Source organism: Diachasma alloeum, unplaced genomic scaffold (assembly GCF_001412515.2).
Source record: "Diachasma alloeum isolate Michigan unplaced genomic scaffold, Dall2.0 Dall_scaffold_00203, whole genome shotgun sequence".
In the NCBI taxonomy this organism is placed as follows: Eukaryota; Metazoa; Arthropoda; class Insecta; order Hymenoptera; family Braconidae; genus Diachasma; species Diachasma alloeum.
Genome location: NW_021680368.1, coordinates 111422 through 133928, shown reverse-complemented (window position 1 = coordinate 133928; position 22507 = coordinate 111422). Strand labels below are relative to the sequence as shown.

Here is a 22507-nt window from a genome sequence, read left to right as displayed (position 1 = left end):
GTTCTTTTACCCTCAAAAGTTCCTGCTCCGAAATCAACGAAGCGTTCCTACATTTCTTCAAAAGAACGACTTTCTGGTAAAAATCGACCTTTCTCAGGCATACCTGCACGTTCCGATCAAGCAAGGCCATCGCAGGTACCTGCGCATATCGTACAAAGTTCAACTTTTCAGCATCATCTGCCTCCGATTCGGCCTTTCAACGGCGCCACTAGCCTTTCCCAGAGTGAGCAATTGGATTGCAAGTATTCTTCGTCAGAGGCGTTATCGAGTTTTAGTATACCTCGACGATTTTCTTCTTGCCTACCAAGACCCCGAGGTACTTCAGCACCAAGTGATATTCGTGATAGATCTTCTCCACTCGTTGGGCTGGATGACAAACGACCACAATTCAATTTTTCACCACGCGCACAGAATTGAGTTTCTGGGTATTTTCTGGGACACCAAGATGCACACAATGGTTCTACCGGTCAACAAAAAGAACCGAATCTGAAACCTCTTAGACGAGCTAATGAGGTCAGGCAAGTGGAGCTGAAGAATCGGATTGTCCTTCCTCCTGGGGATGCTGAACTGGGCAGCATTTGCTACCCCACTGCGACCACTGTTCTCTCGGCGTCTGCAACACGCGAGTTGTCAATTGCCAAAAAGTGCTCCGATGAGAAAGACTTCCCTACCCAGCCCAGGCCTCCTACTGTCTTTGGTGGAAAAACATACATCGGACAAACTCCATCTTTCTCTCACAATCAGATCTGGACATCTTCCTAACAACAGATGCCTCTCAAGATGGCTGGGGTTTTCAATTAGGAGATTCATCGAGCAAGGACGTGGTCCCGGTTCAAAGAGAATGGCACATCAACCACAAAGAGCTTCACACGGTTCTGTTGGCGATTCAGACGTTCAAGGAGCAACTTCGGGGCCGATCAATCATGTTACAGTTAGACAACAAGACCACGGTAGCCTATATAAAAAATCAAGGACAAACTCGATCTCCAACCTTCCTAGAGATCTCTTAACCTTGTTGAATCAATACCAAATTCACCCGCTTCCCTTTTATCGACCGGGGAAGCTCAATACGATAGCGGACAGATTCTCCAGAAACCTCTCGCTACCAGACTGGCGTCTGGGTAACGAATTTCTGAATCGGGTGTTCAACAAATGGGGCACTCCGGAGAACTACCTATTCGCAACGTCTCAGCCAAGAATGCTACCTGCCTACACATCGTTGGAGGCCAGCGATCAACAGGCTCTTTTCATAAACGCCTTCAGCAGGACTTGGGATTTCAAGCTGGCCTGGGTATTTTCACCTCTTCCGCTGATCCCAAAGGTTCTGCACTATCTGAACGCGATGAGAGGGATTTGCCTCAGAGTGACCCCGAGATGAGAGAGAACCTTTTCGAAGGGGGGGGGGGCGAAAAGCAGGAGTCTTGCTCCCTCCCCTCTCAGCTTTTGAAGGTAGAGGATCACTTATTGGACTCTCCAACGGGTCAACCGCCTCAAGAGACCAAAGACCTAATTTTAGAAGTTTGGAGGGTATGAGGTGGAGCAGGCTGATGAACGGTTTATCCGAATCAGATATCAAACTTCTAGGTTCGTCGTGGAAGACGTACTTCTCAATATGGAAGCAGTGATTGGAGTGGTTTTCAACAACCAGCGTGCCTTCAGATGAGCCTACTACTTAACAACTCGTCTCATATTTAAGTTTCCTTTCCTATGAGAAAAAGCTGCCTTGTAGATCAGTTTTTACACAGACATATGTTATCTGTTCCTTGAACAACCCTGATAGAAGGACAATTTGAGCTCACACCCTATGATCAAGTCACCTCTGAAGACAATCGCGGTCCAGAGGGCAAGAAAATCAACACCTTCCAGAATTACCGTCTGGAACATTGAAATACTGATAATCTGGATGTCGAACCATTTGCCTAATGCCATAGGCATCTTCCAGGTATCAGCTTTTACGGCTCTCCTACTTCTATTAGCATCAGGAAGGAGAGTGCACGATCTGACGTTCGATTGCTTGAACCACGAAAACGAAATTATTCTCTGACCAACGTTTGGATCGAAGACTGACAAAATAGATTATCTACAGTCAGGATGGAAAATTACTAGTTCGGGGGAAAAATTACTAGTTTTTCATTCGATCTGGTCAAATTCATAAAACTACTCATAGCTTTATCAGCGGATAGACATAAAGCTTGTCGAAACCTCTTTCATTTATTTATATCGACGAAAGGCACTGTAAAAGCAGCTTCTAGAAGGATGATCGCGGGATGAATCCATACCGCCTTTAAAGATGCACATATTCATTCGAGTCCCGGCTCGATAAGGTCACCAGTCACTTCTCGTAATTACCAAAACGATATGTGCTTGGATTACTGAAGAGAAGGAACTGGAAAGTTTCAGAGAATTTCTTTAAGCATTACTGCAAGGAGATAGAGAAAACGAAAGTTTCGAAACCCAAGGGTTCTCTCACACAAAACTTCGCACCCGTCCGAAACGGTGTTCGTTCTGTTAATTTAGTTTTCATATTTTGAATCTGGATTGAGTTTTTTTTTTCATTTCTCTTACTCTGAATAAAATAAAAAATTCAGAAGATTTGCCTCCTCTCATTTATTTCACGGAATCACGGTACAATTTCAAGTGCCGGCAGATTATAGACACCTCCGAAGGGTCAAGCAGAAGGCACAGACTTAAAATAGGAACGTTTTCCACCCTGAAAGGAAGAATACGTATAGTTTAGGTCTAATAGATAAATAAATAGAGTAAATCTCTGAAGAGTCAAGCCTCAGGAAATCTAAAATATACGTTTTCTTCCTTTCAGGGTGGAAAACGTTCCTATTTATTACTTTAACTGCATTTATTAGACCTAGATCCTCAGTTGTAATGAAGTGAACAATTCATTTTATTCCAATAACGGATTAATAAATTCTTCCGCTTCGCCATCTGAACAATTATCCCATTTGTAATTAATAAAGTCTTCATTAGTTAGAAATTATTCATTATTTCTCTTTCGTTATAATGTGTTATATTAGGCCATCTTAAGATCGGATATTCTACTATGTTATTAATCCTATGTCTATAGGACCTGTTACCATGAACAAGTAACCGTTACGATGTTCCATGGTAGCTATTCGCATGGCCATAGTAATCTCTCCATATTATAAAAATCCAAATCAACTTTTGGTGATAAAACTTTGGTGCTCGAAATTAAGACTCCACCGACGTTGGTGGCCGAGTGGATTAGACGCAAGTCTAGTGTGCGAAAGGTTGTGAGTTCGATTCCCCGTGGAACCGAATTTTTCAACGGAAGGCTCCGGCGAGCGGGAGGTTGCTAATAGAGGAACCGCCTGTACCGGCATGGGTTTTCTGTGGTTTCCCCATGCTACTTCTATGTTTTATAGAAGTGCGAATGCGGTACAGTGTAGAATCCACAGCCGCATGCATAGGGCTGGATAGAGTGCCGAATGGGACCCAGAAAGGGACTCCGAGGCCGTAAAAAAAAAAAAAATTAAGACTCCAAAATTAAGAGTCACAAAAAGGATCACGAGGGGTATAAGGAGGGTCAGATTCTGGGTCACAAAGGTCAGAATAGGAATCATGGGGGTTGGCGAGCAGGGCGCGTAGCCCCCTAGTACTTACTAAACTTTGCCCGCGACGAAAATGTTATATTAGAAAGAAGATGTTTCGACAGACAAAGTCTTGCAGTTTTTCTCCAAACCCTCTTCCTTCGAAGATACTTGGGTAATAATCTGGAAATTCAGTTCGACTCTTCTCATCCACATCATTTTATTTTCATGTTCATCCAGACGATTGGTCATGTTTTTCCCATCAGGTGAGAAATATTTGAAACATGGCACCATGGTAATCACACAAAAGTTGAATGAATTACCATTGACTCAGTGTTGCCTATTTAACGTATGAATCACTGATGACACCTTCCCAACCCTCAGTGAGTCCAAGTCGCCCGTTTATTCAGCTTGTAGCACTCTACTTAAGCTCTACACACTCTAACTTCGCTCGACGCACGGGCTTGATGCTGACCTTACTTGGCACAGTACAACTCGACCATGAGGTTCTTGCACAACACACAATGCACGTCATTAGACTCTCCCTCTTCCATACATTCGATTCTATTTATTTTATTTATTTTTATCGCTCCTGTTGGACTGACATGATGGAATGAGTCAAGGTGAATTTGACGTCTTCGGTAATTATGCATTCATCGCAAAAATGAGTGGTTTTAGATCGTGAATTTCAATAACTAGTTGGTAAAATTTAGCAACTAATTAATTAATTTCGAATTATTAATGACGAAATTACGTGAAATTTCAATGAGAAAAAAATCCAAGCAATTCACAGGAAGTTTTAGCTAAGCTAAAAATAACAATGTTAACAATGTTATCTATAAAAAGTAACCAGCTTGAACCTCTAATTCAATAAATTAAATCAATTTTGACTATCAAACTAGATGGTGAGGGCATATATACATTTTGAAACAATCTCGCAATCATTTGTATCTTGATAATCGATCAATGTCTCGCCGAGAAGATATCGGCATAAGAATGTTTCACAATAATCTACAATTTGTTGTTAGATTTGATCCATCAAAAAAATTGACGAACATTATCGAAAATTTAACAAATGGTTGTCGCATGAAACCGAAAAATCTTTTCTGAATTTTAATTAATTTGTTGTTAAATTTCAACAACTAGTGTTTGAAATTCACCAACTAGTTCTTGATTTTTCTCCGAGTAGGAAAAAATGTAAAGAAACCTTTCTTTCTCTCAGGTTATTCGAAAATTAACGAAAATATTGTTTAATGTGAAACATTCATTCCAACATTTTGTTGATTCATAAGATTTAAATTGATCTTGCGATTACAAAAAGAATATCAGATTGCTTATAGCGTTTTTCTTGGACCACTTACTGTGTCAGTAAGTTCGCCGCGTTTCTCAGCAACCAAACAAATTTTTGACGTGGATACGTCGATGGTTTCAATATGGGGGGGGGGGCATTTTGGGAAACGGTCCTTATGGGCAGCACCATCTATCGGAATTCTAAAAAATTCTAGACATTTCGAGATAATTTGCGGAGTTTCTAGAAATTTCGAGGAAGTTCAGGGAGTTTGTAGAAAATTCGAGAGAATTCAGGGAGTTTCTAGAAATTTCGAGGAAGTTCAGGGAGTTCCTACAAAATTCGAGAGAATTCAAGGAGTTTCCAGAAAATTCGAGAGAATTCAAAGAGTTTCCAGAAAATTCGAGAGAATGCAAGGAGTTTCTAGGAAATTCGAGAGAATTCAAAGAGTTTCCAGAAAATTCGAGAGAATGTAAGGAGTTTCTAGGAAATTCGAGACAATGCAAGGAGTTTCTAGGAAATTCGAGAGAATTCACAGAGTTTCCAGAAAATTCGAGAGAATGCAAGGAGTTTCTAGGAGATTCGAGAGAATGCAAGGAGTTTCTAGGAAATTCGAGAAACAAAGAAGTCCATGGACGTATCCACGTACAATTACAGCTGTGTCGAAAATACAGCCGCCTGAAATTTTTTGTAGTGTTTTTCGATTTTTTGTTCAGTCGGTAAAACAAGTGGCAACTGGTAATGGTGTTACTTGTCTGTGAATTACTGCCTACAGCCGTTATGACAAAAAATGGCTATTTTCGTCATATGGCCGAAATAGTATATTTCGCGTCGAGTGCCACTGGGGTTTTCGACAAGTGTAAGGTTGGCACACCGAGCTTTTGGCTCGGCGTGCCAATCACACGAATCGAAAACTCCAGTGGCACTCGACACAATTGTGGCACTAGGCGTGAACGATATTTTTCCGTAGTGACTTTCACATTTGCCAGTTCGGGAAAGGGTCAATACCAATTTCCGGACTGAGAAAAGTGAATGTCAGTACGGAAAAATAGTATGTTTCGTCATTAGGCCGAAAAAAAATCTTCTGGCGAATATGAGTTAGCAATCATATGAGCTAGAAAAGTTTTTTTAGGCCGTATGTCGAATGATATTTTTTGTCATAACTGTTGTAACCAGCGATTTACGAACGCTTAGCGGTCGTAAAGCGCTGGCTTACGGCTGGAATGACGAAAAAGTTGTTTTCGACCGAGTGGCGAACATAATTTTTCTTCACAATGTCCATAAACGGCGTTTGACGGACAGTGTGATGAGAACTACTGTTCGTCACACGGCCGAAATGTCCTATTGTAGCACTAGCATATTACAATACGATTCTACTCCTGCAAAATGTCCGTATCATGCGTCAGAAGGGAGAGTATTCTTCCGTTTTGGCTATCCAATATTCAAAAATAAGAAATTAGTATAAAGTTAAATCTTATAACTTAAGATTAAGTTAAGCTTAAGATTAAGTTAATCAAGAAACATCTTTATGTTTTCATTCTAACAAGGCACCATCTCGCGTGAATGGTCCACCTCTCGAGTAAATTATTGCATTGTTGAAAATAATTTTTATATTCAAAGAGTAAGACATGTCCGGAACTTCCACATGTTAAAATGAAACCATTTATATTTTGGCAATTATCAACTTGTAGTTATTTTTTGGCTACAATACCAAATATTGTAGCCAAAAAACATGTTTCCTAATGCTAGGAAACACGTTTTTTTTTATTTCAGTGTAGTCTCAAATAGTGGCCTCTGATTAGATGGAAATCAAGACGAAACAGTAAATCAAGATGATTGTGATTTCAACGAAATATAAAAAATTGATTTCTTCAGTTACGCGCTATCTTGCATAATTTATCTATAAATGATTTAAAATTGATTTCATTAAGATACCATTCATCCTGCCAATTCGTTGAAACAGAAATGAAGGAATGCAGTATTTGTAGTCATAGTTTTATATTTCCTCTTAATCAACTATGGATCCTCCTCCTCCTCCTCCTCTCTCTCCCCCCCCCCCCCCNCATAAAAAAATTGAGTGAAGATTTTATTACAAGATAAGCCTCCTGGGCTCGCGTATTTCAAATTCAGTCCCTTTTTCCTTATCAACCGGTACCCTCCTTCGCAGGAGTTACTTCCATATCGATTGAATCTGGCACGTGGCGCCAGTTTGCTTGGCGTCAACGCCTGGCAAATCTCTCGCTCTCTCTCTCTGTCACCCTCGTTCTTTCCTCTCGTTCCCTTCCACAACTAAACCCACGTGACGTTCGTCCTTCAAAAGATTACCCTCTTCTCATCCATACCACGAGTATAGTCTTCGATTGAGTAATATTTAATCCAAATCTCAACGTGATTTCCTTGTGAGAGGTGGATATCATCGGTGGATTTCTAACGTCTTATCGATCTGTTTTATCTGCATTGATCAATTATTCAAGTGACTATTGCAGGGGGGGGGGGGGGGGAGTACGTCATATCATTCTCGGAAATCAATTATAGCCTTATATGTGGGGAAATGATTTTTTTTCTAATGTTTCGTTGGCAGGAGAGAACGACTGCAAATAACTCCGATCAATTGCAGATATTTTGCTTCTGAATGGAAGCATTGTATACCTCCGAATTTAAGTTTCCAGTTTTCTTCGTGAAGATGACTAATTTAGGGGTCAGGACTCCGAATCTAATGTTTTTAGACCCTGTCCGTATGTATGTGTGTATGTGACCGATTCAGTTTTTTCACGATAACTTCAAAAATAATTATCTGAATCAATTGAATCTGGGCTAGAAATATGCGTTTCTATGTTATACACACCGAATGCGAAGATGGTGTCGATTGCGCTTTTAGTTTTTGAATTATTCTAAAAAATTTGCCCCACGGTTGGTCCAATGTTAGTGCAAGGTTGGCGCAATGTCGGCACAAGGTTGGCGCAAGATAGGCCCCTATCATGGGTAAATTTTCTTGTAGTTAATAAATATACTTGGGGGAATGATAAGGGGGGTTTATGGCGGTCTTATGGGTGTTTTATGGGGGATTTATGGGGGTCTTATGACTTATGACTTGTTTGCAATACTTTGGATTAGGAGACATTTTCCAATAAACTCAATTGATTCAAAGATATTTGCAAAATAATGTTCATGACTTTTTTCTGTTTAGTCCTTTCAATTTCTCTTTTACACTAATTATGCCGGTAATAGGTGATGTTTGAAGAACATGTCAAAACATCTTTGTAGAACATTTTAGTATTTCCAGAATAGTATATTTCGTAACGAGTGCAAAAAAGTGTTTTTTTGGCGAGTGGGAGTTTTATATCACGAGCCGAAGGCGAGTGATATAATCCCACGAGCTAAAAAACTTTTTTTCACGAGTTACAAACAATATTTTTCATCACAATGTGGCGGAAATTGGACTTTTAGGCACGCGGAGCGTGCCGAAAAGTTCACTTTTCGTCACAGCGTGATGAAAAAGGTATTTTGACATTTCTTTAAGGCCTTTCACTCTCACGGGTAATAACCAACTAAACCAAAATTTTCTAATTTATGGATACTATCAAGTACATAATTATCATCAGTATCACTCAATGATCTCCCTAAGGAGTCATATTACTCGAAAAAAAAGTAATGGTTCAACTAGCTCTCGAATTAATTTTCGTAGATGTTCTACCTATTTCAAGTAGTATGACTGTGAGTAGAAAAGCAGATTATTTGAAGAAGAAACATCTCAAATTGTTACCAACTTGATTCAAGTCGAACTCACCGACTGATTCACGCCAAAAAATCTGCCTGTTGCAGGTAGTAGATACACTGAGAAAAAAAATTGCTTTTGCCAAGTATATTTATTAACTACAAGAAAATTTACCCATGTCTTATGCAGAAATTTATAGACATTTACTTGTAGCAAGTAAATATACTTGGCAAAAGCAATTATTTTTCTCAGTGTAGCGACATGATCCAAGTAGAATTTCATTGAATTTCAGGAAGTTTTTTTCTGGATGTAACATGAAGCACCTACACATCTTTCTCTGGAAATTACCCCCAGAACCCTTCATTACCCCACTGTCTCCAAGTTATGTATGAAGAAAACCAGTGGACAACGGCATTTTTTTTCGAAATGAGTATAGTAATTGTTGGCAATTAATTAGCAATTTCCTTCCGAATGGGTTTTAGTTTTCGAAATTCTTATTTCACTGTTCTCTTATTCTATTTTTTCATGTCATAATACTATCATCAATTGAAATGTCAATTGACAATTTTTTGAGTATTCGTTGAAAAATCGATTTTTGGAAAAACATCATTTTTTTTTCGAATCTGTATGAACCATTAATTGGTGTCAATGAATAGAGCTTATTAAAGTCTATATGCATGAAGAAATTCATGAAATTCGATTAATCCCTTATACGAAAATTAGGAAAAAATTGATGAAAAGAGACCACAGAAACCATATAAAAATCACATATTCGGACTTTTTAGACCACATTTACAAAGCCTCCATTCGGAAGCAAAAAGAATCATTCCCTTGGACACCACCCACCACTTCTTCACTGACATTATTTTATTTTTGTCTCCCACATCTCTCCCCACTCTCCCTCTCTCTCTCTCATCTGAATTTAAATTCCCAGACATCTCAAAACTCCTCTCAAGGTTGACTATCCTCTAGGTGTAAGGAAAATTGACTGTCCTACTTTTTTTATTTCTTTTCCATAAGTAAACAAAGAAAAAACAGGTACGAAAATAAAAAGTATGCCTAACGGAAGAGCTAGACAACGAAAGCGAATAGGTAAGATCAAGCGGGTGATCGTGCGAATGGAATAGGAGGAGAGGACAGTGGCCATGACCCGAGAGAAGTGCGCGGGCTTTTCAGTGTTGTTGGTTGGATGTGTTGGAGAGTGGGGTCGGTGGCCCCACTGTGGTAACCATGCTCAGGGAATAGGTGCGTGGTTATGGTTCGTGCGGCGCTCGTGACAGTTGGACCATTGGCGCACGCGGATGGTGGTACTACTTACTGGGGGAGGGGGACCACCGGCTCCGGCTTTCCCCTTCTTCTACTTTTCCACCTCGAATTGTTAGGATAGACGTCTACCGTCCTACCTAACCCGGTCGATAAGCTCGCCCACACCCCGATACAACTGTTACGTTTTTCGATTTTATTGGAGGGATTTTTTGGTTAGCGACGGGTGCGGGAGGGGTAAGATAGGTCAGGGGGGGTTCAGCAGGTGTTCTCGGAGGGTTCGGACATTTTTCTGATGGGGAGGGATATGTTTGGTCGGTAGAGGATGAGGGCATTGTTACTTTTTTTTAAAGGGAAATTTAACAGAGAGAAAACACTTTTAGTATTTAGAGATTTTTTTTGTAAGAACAACCCTGAAAATCAGACGGAAAAGTATTCGTATGGAATTTTAAATAATTTTTCACAATAATTTAATGTAATTTCCTTTTATTTTAAGGGGTTATTTAGTTTGAAAATAGTTCATAAACAGAGGAGTTGAAAAAACATAATCTGTAGGACAGTAGGATGTCCTATGTGAATGTATGAACCATGCGATGATTCGTTTTTCTAGTGAACCCCTCAATCCACTCTTTTTTCTCAATCAAAAATAAATAATTGGATCTTCTATGTATCAAGGATTTTATCCTTAAATTTGAGGAATAAAAATTCAGTGTTAAGGGTAATTCTAATCACTGTCAAGTATTTCTAAAGCTTAGATTGCTGAAAATTAGAAATATATTCCCAAAAACTCAAACTTCTTTTTCGCTTTGTTGGGAGATTCGTATTGAGCAGAGATCATAAGAAAAATATTTTTTTGTGGAATTTTGTAAAGGAGAGAAAAGGTCTGGTAATAGGATATAGAGTGTATAATCTACATGTATGTACTTCAATTTTTTACGTGGATGGGTCTTTAATTCCATGGTGGGGGCATTTACGGAGGAACCCATAACGGCTGGTGCCATCTGTCAAAATTATAGAATATTCGTGAAAAGTCTCCGGTTTTATATAAAATTTGACAAAATTCTGCGGTTGTATAGAGAATTCGGGAAACTTCTCCGGTTTTACAGAAAATTTCACAAAATTCTTGGAACATTGAATAAGAATTTAGACGTATTACGTTAACTCTACTGTATTAAGAATACGGCCGATCAATTTTTTACTCACCTGTTAATTCCTGAGCGATAAAATGAATCACTTTTTATGCTATAATTAATTTGAGATACCATCAAATTCAGAAGTACTATGTATTGAGCAAATTTCTCTGAATTCATGACACTCACCAAAATTTATGAGATGACATTCTCTTTGGGATATTCCTTGTAGATGATCCATCCACGCAGACATGAATTCTTTACTCATTTTCTTTACAACATACTTAACATCTGATTTTGGAAATATCTTCCTATTGAAACGATCCATGAAAATTTGTCAAGAAAATGTTTTTAGAAGAAATTGTAAATTCTTAGAAAACGCAAGCGAGACAAATATAAGAAAAATTTAACGGCTCAAAATTGTCGTTTTTGCTTTCGAATGGAAGCCTTGTATTTTTCCGATTTTTCGATTTTATAATTTTAAGTGCAAATGGTCTAGACTGTTATGAAACGTGAAGAAATTATGGTTTTAGGGTCACGTCATTATGTATGTATGTGACAGCTTGGGTTTTTGGTGATTAATTTTTAGAAAATTCAGCATAAATACGATGAAATTTCTACCTAAAAATCTGAAATTTTGGCTCATTGTAGCTATCATGGAGCTCAACTGTGGCGCGCTGTTTCAGTCCGATCGGTCCAGTAGTTCCTGAGATATAACAACTTATTTAAATTTCGTTTTTCCTGAATATCAAAAACTACTGCACCGATTGCAATTGTTCTTTTTTCAAAATACTTGTCTCAATGGCCTCTATCTACATCAATAAAAATATTCATACCCATTCATACAAAATTTTCGAGATATTGCAGTTGTTTCATGTTTTTATTCTTTTACGCACGATAACTACAGAAAAAAATGACAGCAAGTTGAAACTTGGTATAGTCCAACTAAATCTTCTTTTCCCTCAGGAAACTAATTTCAGGTTTAATTACAACGACAATTAACCGCAAGTTTCCATTGTCGAAATGTTGATCTCTCAATGAAAACAATTGACATACAAATTTTCAAAGGGAACAGAAATTTTAGTCTGACTATATGATCATAGCTCTTATAATATTGAAGGTTGGTATTTTGGATAGGCGCAATCGGCCGACCAATTTCGGAGATATTTAACCTTTTGTACAAATCTATTTCATTAAAAGGTTGAATATCTTCCTGTAGTCACTCTGTAGCATGCGATTACGGCTATATGCCTGTGACAAGGACAAGGAATAACTACAGACCCATTCGGAAGCTTACTATCAATAAAATTGAAAGAAATAAAAAAAGAGACTACACTGAGAAAAAAAAATACTTTTACCGAGGAATCATCCTCTTGGGAAAAGAATTTATTTTGTTAGGAACATATTTCTTCTGGCCAGTCATTCCTTGGTAGTCCATATCCATCCAAGTATTACAATTATGTTGAATTATGAGATAATTATCCTTCATATGACCTCGAATGAACACCCTTCATTACTTTTTAATTTTTTCAAATTTCAGATTTTCTTACGTACAATCATTTGGAAAAACTCTTAATGTTAATAATTGTCAATAGAGTTCATTTAAGGTCATATGTAGCATAATCATCTCATAATTCAATATAATTGTAATATTTGGAGATGGATTTTGGACCACCTGAGAATGGCTGGCCTGGAGAAATACTCTTCTAAAAAAATTAATTCTTCTTCTAAGAAAATGATTCCTTGGCAACAGTAATTTTTTTTCTCAAAAAATAATGTAATAATGCAGAAATGAACGGTCACATGCCTTCTATCGGATAGGCTCCAATCCCTACTTGTCTATTCTCTGACTAGGGGGCTCCGCCCCCTGCTCGTTCCGCTCGCCAACCCGGGGGGGCTTCGCCCCCCACCCCCCGCTCGCTCCACCCTCCCACCATCAGTGTGACCGAGCGGGTATGACTGTGAGGGTTTTTTCCACAACTCCCGTCATCGAACTTCATTGTAGAATATCCCCTCCGTGAAATGAAGTTGATAGAGATATTTTTTTTTACATTCGAATATGAAAATACAAATTCATGGTTTTAATTGCCTTGAATTCAAAAGAAGAAGTCCCAAAAGTAATCAGCATTTTTTCAGTTATACATATATGAGGATATTGGGGGAATATTTTTTAAAGTTGCAACTGAGAGTGCCTCCTAAATGGAATTGAATTTCAGATGAAAAAACAAGCAGAACTTTGAAATTTTTTTGGGGTAATATTTCATATACAGATTTGGTGGAATCGTTGGACACCCCCATATTTTAGCGTCCCCTGAACCCCCCCCCCCCCCGTTATTTTTTTATTATATAGANCCGTTATTTTTTTATTATATAGAGAGAAACAGAGAAGAAATTCAGAAATGGTGTGCATACTGCGCAATGAGTTGCACCTCCATGCCATCCCGAAGCTAATTCAACATTCATAAACCAAAGTAAGTGTGACCAAAACACAAGCGAGTTCAATTGATCGATCAATGCCGCATGAGTCAGTATCCCCTCGGGTCACCGGTCACTGATCTCCGACTCCGATGGTTGGGTGAGACGTGGGAGGTTAAAGAGGGCGGATGGTGGCCAATGCGGCTTCTGCAGTTTTCCTCACTCCTCTTTGACTTGTTGGCTTTTCACCTGTGTTGTCGCACTAGCGCAGGTGACTCACTCCTCATGAATCTTTTTTTTTTACTCCTCAAAATCATCAAAGCTCACTTGATTTTCATGAATCGAGCATTAAAATATCTCTGTTACGTATTACATTATTGATTTTCAGTGTAAAGTTGGGGAGACTGGGGTAAAATGTTGAGAAAACAAGTAATGATGGTGTGGCGGAATTTCAAAGGAGGACTTGAACACGTGCGCTCTCAATCTAGATAATATCCAGAGATGTGCGAAAAATAATTGAGATAAATGTTGCTTCATGGTTTTTGATGCGAGATAGAACACTGAGTAAAAAAATTATTCTTGCCAAATACTCATTTACTTGAGAGAAGCATTTATTTTTACAAAATCATATTTCTTCAATCGAGTCATGCCCGGGCGAGGCTGATTAGATTTCAATTATAACAATCATATTGCTCTAGAGGATGACTATGTTGCACATGACGTTGGATAAATTCCTCTAATGGCTATTCATTTTTCCTAAATTTCTAATTTTCAAGAGAGAAGAATATTGATTAATTTTTTAATGTTGAGAATAATTGAAACCCAATGAGAATTGCCTGGGAATGACTCGACTGGAGAAATACGATATTGCAAGAATAAATACTTCTCTTAAGTGAATGGATATTTGGCAAAAATATTTTTTTCTCAGTTTAGGGTAGTTTTCAAGAGTTGGGATTATTTTGTGTTTTATTTATCTACTTCCTTTAGAAATCGAATACACTGAGATAAAAACGACAGTTCTGAAACAAGTCTTATTTGTGTCAAGAAAATGGTTTTTCGCAAATTATCAAAAAAGGAGTTTTTTGTGCCAAACATGCAGAGAGTGCGCCGAAATGAAAAATTTTTGTCGCAAAAATAGATTTATTGGTTGAAAAAAAATTGCATTCTCTGTCCACACAATAAATGTCATTTCTAGCACTACTCCTTTATTCGATACTCCCATACGTCTTTTGCTTCCGAAAAATGTTAGTTTTATGCGAACCAAGGTATAGTAGTTTTTCGTTTGGGCTATCTAATAATCACTGACAAGAAATGAACCCTTAAATGTAACAATAATAATTATATCATAGCAATCTTGTAATTTAGGGACAAAATATTTGTTGGTAAATTTTCCTCTATATGAGATGTTTTCATCCTGAAAAGGCACCGCCTGGTGTGAATTACCGGCCTGTGAGCCAAATATTTCGTTGCTGTCGAAAGTACAGCAGTTATTCATGTTTGAGACTTTCAAATTCGAACCAAACAAATTCTTTTTTGGCAATTTTCAACTAGCAATTTTGTTGGCCTAAACAAGACTTGTTTGAGAACGTGTTTGTTTTTCTCTCAGTGTAGTTATCGAAATGTATCGAAAGACTTCTTTGGACAGAGAATTTCAGAACTATGAACATGGCCTGTTGCTACTGGTATCCGGAGCTACTTGTTTCAAAGATATATTAGTTCTGTTAATTCACAAGAAAATAATCAGGGTTATAAGAGTCTCAAACATCGCGGCGTGATGTAAGATTGAGAAATCATTCGATTAAAAAATGGATCCATATTTCTGTTTTGTCGGTGCTCCAAAGGTACACTGCGCGAATAAAAAACATGATATCAGACAGTCTTATTTAAATAAAAATAACCACAAGCTGAAAATTAGCAAGAATAAAAGATTCTCGTGCTGATCATTTGAAGAGCGTCCTGAGATGAAAAGTTTTTATCACTAAAGCAGATCTAGTTGTTTCAAGAAATTATTACTTCTGTCCAAGCAAAAAATCTCATTTTTTGCACTATTTGGTATTCTATAGTGCAGACTCCGCACTGTAGAGCATCTATCTACCACCACAGGTATTTTACTCCCGATTAATGCTCATTTCATGCGAAACACGAGAGACTGATTGTTCGCTTCAACGATCCAGTACTCAAAGATGAGGAATTACTTGTTAAGTAGAATAAAAATGATGATATGATGGCAATAATGTAACTTGGAATAGAATAGTTTATTATCTCAATGCTAATTTCATAGTTTTACATCTAAACAAGCCATAGAAGAACTTCTGCTAAGACACTCCAACAGACAGAATATCTCATTCTTTAATGTAATAGTAGTGGTAATGGTAATATTAATATCACAATTTTACATAATCAAATAAGAAAGAGCCGGAGAGGCTCTGTTCAATGTTTCACATACTCGATAAATTTGATCTGTATTCAATTTTGTAACTCAGTAACGTAATACCATTTTCTTCTTGAAAATACAGTGACTCGCATAAATGATCCACCTTTTGAGTCAAATATTTCGTTGTTGAAATATGTTTTGTTTGTTGATTGATCTTTGAAACTCTCGTATATTCAAATACAGCAATTCCTATCTTGCTAATTTTCAATGTGCAATTTTTTTTGCTTCCGAATGGAAGCATTGCAATCCTTCGAATTTCAAATTCTCTAAGTTTGATTGGAAATGATGTAGAGTGGTCTGAAACGTAAAAATACGAAGTTTGACAACCATGTCTGTATGTGACCACGTCCACCGCCACCTTCCCGGTGGTCAATTTTTAGAAAATTGAGTAATTAAGTGGTTAAAGTAATCACAAATAATCTGAAATTCCGTCAGATTATAGGTTTTAATGAGGACTAACTCTGGGCAAAATTTTAGCCCGATCGATCTAATAGTTTTGGAGAAAAAGCGATTCAGTTTTAAATCGTTTTCCGCAAATATCTTCAAAACTCGTCGACCGATTTCGATTTGTTTGTTTTCAAAATATTCGTTGTGATGCCTTCTATCTAAATCAACCAAAACATATATACCAGTTCGTACAAAGTTTTCGAACTATGCCCGTTTTTGCATAAAAAACTTTGTAAAACTCTAACTTGTGCAAAAATCGAGATATCAACTTGAAATGTGGATAGAAAATATGTATACCCGCACGGAGAGAAATATCCAGTAAAAATTACGGAACTCACAATTCGCTCACCGATTACGGAATCGATTCAGAAACTTTCAGTGGCGGTATCGTAATTTTCCACAGGAGATTCGGATAAAAATTACGGAACGCTCTGGAAAAAATCCGTAACAGTTCCGTAAAATATCCTACAACCACATTTCGCTCCGGAATTACGGAAAAGATACGTAATTTTTATTGAATATTTCCGTGCGCTCATATGAAGTATTAGAAACATTGGAATGTTGATAGCACCCATGGAGGTGGCAATAACCATCGGAAATTTTTGCATGCTAGTTAGTGTTGTGAAGCTATAAACTTTAGTAATATTTCAAACCATTCGGAAGCCCGCCATCAATGTATTGATGGCGAAAAAGAATAAAACATCACTCAGTGACATGCTCACTGGCACATGGCGCGCTGTCATATGCTCCCTGTCCCCTGCTTGTGTTTGGTTCAATCAAGTCTTCTCTGAGAATTGTTTTTTCTGTTTATCTCTCAGTATAGTAGCTAATTTTGAGCTCAATCTGTCAATCGCGAAAGTATAAGAATCGTTTGTTGTAGTTTTCTGAAAATGCCCACCACATTCGACGGCCTCTGGCGGATTATTTTGCTTTTTTCTGCAGATACACTAGTAGAAAAGATTCTGCGAAGTTCATTTTTCAATTACAGAACTTTTGAAACTTCGTAGTGTCTTTTCTTAAGGATGACTTTACGAGGATTGAACATTTATTGAAAAATTCCCAGTGCACTATTTCTAATTCCTCAAACGTCATGCCTTCTGAACGAGAAACTTCATCCCCAACGATCAGAGATCTTTAGTTTTTCAATTTGTTTGGCACGTGAGAATAAATAATGAGGTTTCGAGGGTGAAAATTGGAGTTGCGGCTCCTTGTTGAGCAAATCCCCCTACGTGGCGGGAATACTTCACACTTCAATTCGTTTCCTGATGCAAAATATTCATGGCAGTAGAATAATTCAACAGCAAGGCGCTAGAAGGAGATAAGTCGGGAAATGTCGGACAGATTATTCGCCGAATTGGATTTAGGCAAAAATCCCAGTAAACTTTTTTTGTGGATCTTGAAATTTTTTACGGACGGGGTCTCCTGACATGCTTCAGTGACCTTCTTCGGTTTGAAAATTTGCAAAATTGCCCCTGTGTGACTTGGAATCAGTAGATTAATTCAAAGTTCACGAGCAAATTACCTTGCTAATCGGAAATGGTGAATTTTAGAAGAATGTGTCAAAAAACCTCTTGTGTAACATTGCAGATTTGCGACGGAAAAGCTCTTTGATATATTCGCCTAAGCCTATTATTCATTGAGAGGAAAAAGTATTCTCAAGAAAGTTCCGTTACAACTAAAAAAATTGCAAATGATAAATGTCAACAAATTCCTTCATTTGAAACGAAAGTTTCACTTTTCAGGATGAAAATTTTCAAAATTCAGGATGAAAATATCTCCCCTAAAGTGAAGTTAATTTGTATTGATTTTATGGATAGGATTGAATTATAACTCTGTGAATTTAATTTGACTGTGACTCTTTATTCAATCGCATGTAGAAGACGCATCTCGATCTTTACTCTAACTCCGGCTATCGGAGACTAACTTCAGAAAAATAAGGACCAGTACATTCGACCACTTAGAACGCATTTTCTCTTTGTCCTTTGTTCTATGTTTTGTTCATAGTATCCGTAGTCGCTCGCCATGCGGTCGTCACGTAATATAAACACAGTTTTAAGAAACTCAGTCTGAAGAATTTTATGTGGTGACACTGAAATGTGTCGAGCGATTGATTTTTGAATACTATTTTGTTCCATGAAATCCAACAATTTAAATAAACTTGATTTTTAAGTGACAGGATTGCTATCATATGATCAATATTATTCTATTTACAAAGTCATTTCTCATCCCTGAGTATTCGATAACCGAAACGAAAAACTGCTGTCGGTTGTTCGGCATACAGCAATGGTTTTTTCGGTAGAAAAATATGTATGGTAGTATTGAATAACGCGTAGCTAATGCTAGAAATGAGATTTCTTGCTTGCTCAAAAAATTACTAAATTTATTGCTGCGACAAAAAAAAACAGCTCAGGACACATTAAATGTTCAGAATTAAATTTTTTATTGTTGGTATAAGACTTGCGTGAGAACATGTTTCTTTCTCTATGTATACGTATAGTTCAAGTATATACGAGTAGATATCTTTATCAATATCGCTACCACTATCGTAGGTGCAGAAAAAAATGACATGGGAGCTTTTTTTGTTGCTCTCAAGTTCCCTACAAGAAGAGTGTATTGTCAATTGCCCTACACCTCTTCACTTGAAAGAAATTTCCAATATAATAATATAACATCATATTGCCTTTTCATCACACTATCCTCAAAACAGCTTTCAAAGTATTTTTGCTCCCGAATGGAAGCTTTGTAATCGCTCAATGTTACGTTTCCAATTTTTTGTATTAGAATAAGTAAATATGGTCGAATAAGTCCGAATAGCGATTTTTAGATGATGTCTGTATGTATGTATGTAGTCTTTTTTCTTCAATTTTTGTTGCGAAATTTTCCTATAAGAGATCAATGGAATTTTACGAATTTTTCCATGAATGTAGGCTTGATTACGTTCTATTCATTGACACCAATTAAAATTCAATTTTTCATACAGTTACAACAAATTCAATATTTTCCAGAAATAGATTTTTCAACGATCACTTTACAAAATTGTCATCAAAATGGAATTAGTCATGGCTCAAAAAATTAGTAACATACCCTTTTGATTCTGTCAGAATATAATGGGAGTCGGACATGCTCGTTGTTGACACTGAAAAAACAAATTATTTTTGCCAAATATCCATTTACATGAGAGAAGTACTTATTTTTTCAATGCCGTATATCTCTAGTCGAGTCATTCCCAGGCGATAGTCATTAGGTGTCAACTATGACACTTATATTGCTCCAGAAGATGAGCATGTTAGTTATGCACTCCCTCAATAATTATCAACATTGAAAAATTAGTCGAAATTCTTCCCTCTAAAAAATAGAAAATTTAGGAGAGGGTGGGGCAAAATGGAACGCGGAGCAAAATGGAACGGTACAAAAAATTCTTATCCCAAGAAATTTCTCCTCAAGAGATGAAATATTTGGCACAAGAAATTAGTTTTGTGATATTATGACGATTTTGCTCTCAGTGTATGACACCGGAACGAATGATTTGAGATAAAATGTGACATTTTCCTCTCTTTTAGTAGGCTAAATAGTTGAAAGAAAACTGAAATTTCATGAGCAGTTGTCTAAATATTTTCAAAACAGTGACTGATTTCGATACAGGGGAAAAATAATGAAAATTCATTGCAATTCGAAATTTTTGAAGAGCAGAAGGATGAGAATTCCTCAACTGATCTGAATTTTCAAACAAAACATTAGTAAACCTTAGTAAACTATATCATATAATGTATTCTTCAATTTTCAATCAATTGAAAATTCAAAAATTTATTTACCTTAACTTTCCAGATTTCTATTAATTTTCAAGAAAAGGGGAGAGTGGGGCAAAATGGAACGGTAGTGAATTTTGGTTTTCAAAAACTATAGGACCTTTTTTTAATATTCAATTCATTCATAGAACAATAATAATATTCCAAAGGTCTTATTTGTTTATCTATAATCGTCTATTACTCTATAATTGAATTTACAGAGATCAGATTTTTCTTCAGTTTTTTAACCTTGAATTATCTTTTTTACAATGAAGATAGCAAAATGTTTATAATGACGTTTTTTATAGCCCTTGAAATTCTCTACAAAAAGGTCCTTATCAAAATTCTCCTATCTCCCTTAGATTACAAGATAGCGATAACTACAGAGTAGACTGATGTCACTGACTTAACCCCGAATCATCATTTTTGACCTCACATAAGGTGAAAAAAAAAATCTGAATTTCGCTTTATATTCATTTTTTGTACCGTTCCATTGTGCCCCGCGTTCCATTTTGCCCCACCCTCCTCTAGGAAAAATGAATAATCAGTGGAGGAGTTCATCCAAGGTCAAATGCAGCATAGTCATCCTCTAGAGCAATATGATTGTTATAATTGAAACCTAATCAGGGTCGCCTGTGTATGACTCGATTGAAGAAATACGATTTTGGAAAAATACATGCTTCTCTCAAGTAAATGAATATTTGGCAAAAATAATTTTTTTTCTCAGTGGAGTTACAGTACATTATTTATGCGATTTGAAAGAGTTTTCAAGAGAAAATCAGTTTTTTCATGATTATTCGAAGAATGACCAGTAATATCAATTAAATCAGGGCTTGAAAAGTATATTTCAATGCCTTCTTAATTAAGTTGAGAAACGATGAGGACATTATCATTGCTTATCAAGTCACACAATACTGTCATGAGCTTTTTATACAAAAAAAATCTCTCTTTTAAATTCAGGTACCAGTCTATTAGATTGAATACTTATTCATATCGATTCATGATTCCGACTAACTTCTGACAGAACGTGGGTTAAACTCTGGCTAAGCCCTGAATAAATCCCGATTAAACCCGGACCAAAAACGAATTGGAATCTTCAGAGGATTTGAATGTAGAATTATTTTACAGAACCAAATAATATGTAAAATTTTAATGGCTGCAATTGATAATAGTACTATGACAAAAAAATAGAAGAGAATAGTGAAATAAGAATTAAAAAAAAGAGAATCCATTCGGAAGCAAATTGCTAATTTATTAGCAACAATAACTATACTCATTTATTTAAAAAATGCAATTATCCACTTGTTATATAGATTTCGGCTGATCGATGAATAGGATTTTCCCTCACTCTTTCTGTGCACTGTGTTTGACAGGCCTCAGGTCTACGTGAAACATTGATATACATTGGTAAGACAAGAGTTTCTTGAGAAATATGTCTTTACTTGTGTCAAGAAATTCATGGCTCGAAAATTACCAAGTGCACAATATCTCACACTAAGAAAAAAAAATCTTACGCCAAGAAAACGCCAAGAAAACGAGTTCTCAAATCAGTTCAAGTGGTTTTTGCATTAAAATATTTTAGAATTGAGTCTAAAAAACCTATTAAGTGAATTAATTCAATTTTACTTGGTTTGAGAAATTGCTTTCTTGGCATCAAGATATTGCCCTCGTCTTTAGGACAAGTACAAAATTTCTTGGCGAAAGTTTTTTTTCAGTGCACAATATTTTGTTCATGGAAATTTTCAAGCCACGAGTCTCTTGATATAAGTAAAGACTTACGCCTTAAAAAACTTTGTTTTTCTCAGTGTGCGAACAATGCGATGGACAGAGAAGAGATTATTTAATAATTGACTTGTAGAATCTACAGTCTAGATAGATTATCAAACTTCACTGCATTAGTTTTTTCAATTTTCTAATCTAATTCTCCAAACAAACATGAAAAGAATGGAAATAAATGAACTCCGTGTACTTTACGGATCACAGACCATGCTCACCTTTAACCGCAAATAATCTGAAATCGCAGTGCAGTGGACGATAACGAAATTTCTCACGCAAAGTGATTGTTACTCCTTGAATTAGCATTATCACATAGTCAAGCATTTACGATTAAATGTAGGGTATTCATTGCCCTCAAAAAACACCTTCAACACAGGCTATGTTAATACTTATTAGTATTTATTTCCTGTTGAGTATATTGTTATTTTATTTCTTTGCAGATCGCACCCTCGGCTAAAAAACTGTGGGGCGTGGATGAGGGCGGTTCCAAGGATGAGGGTGGTGTCAAGGGAGGTGGGATACTTCATCTTGGTGATCATCAGATGTGGCGAGATTCTACCTGGAGTACCCCAGGTAATTTTCTTTTATATACATGAATGAAACTTTCAAAAACGATGACACTGCTGTATTCATCTTTTATCGCTTTATCATAATAGTGTAAAAATATTAAACGAAAAAGAAAATATATAAA

At 36.8% G+C, this 22507-nt stretch overlaps 1 protein-coding gene across 8 annotated transcripts in view; it reads left to right on the top strand.

Moving 5' to 3' along the window:
• Positions 1-22507, top strand: part of LOC107036062 (pumilio homolog 2) — a 130818-nt gene that overhangs the window by 21885 nt on the left and 86426 nt on the right. For all 8 annotated transcript variants that reach the window (XM_015253787.1, XM_015253786.1, XM_015253788.2 and 5 more), the window contains exon 6: positions 22257-22389. In XM_015253787.1, coding sequence (XP_015109273.1) covers positions 22257-22389 — 133 coding nt within the window. The remainder of the gene's footprint in view (positions 1-22256; positions 22390-22507) is intronic.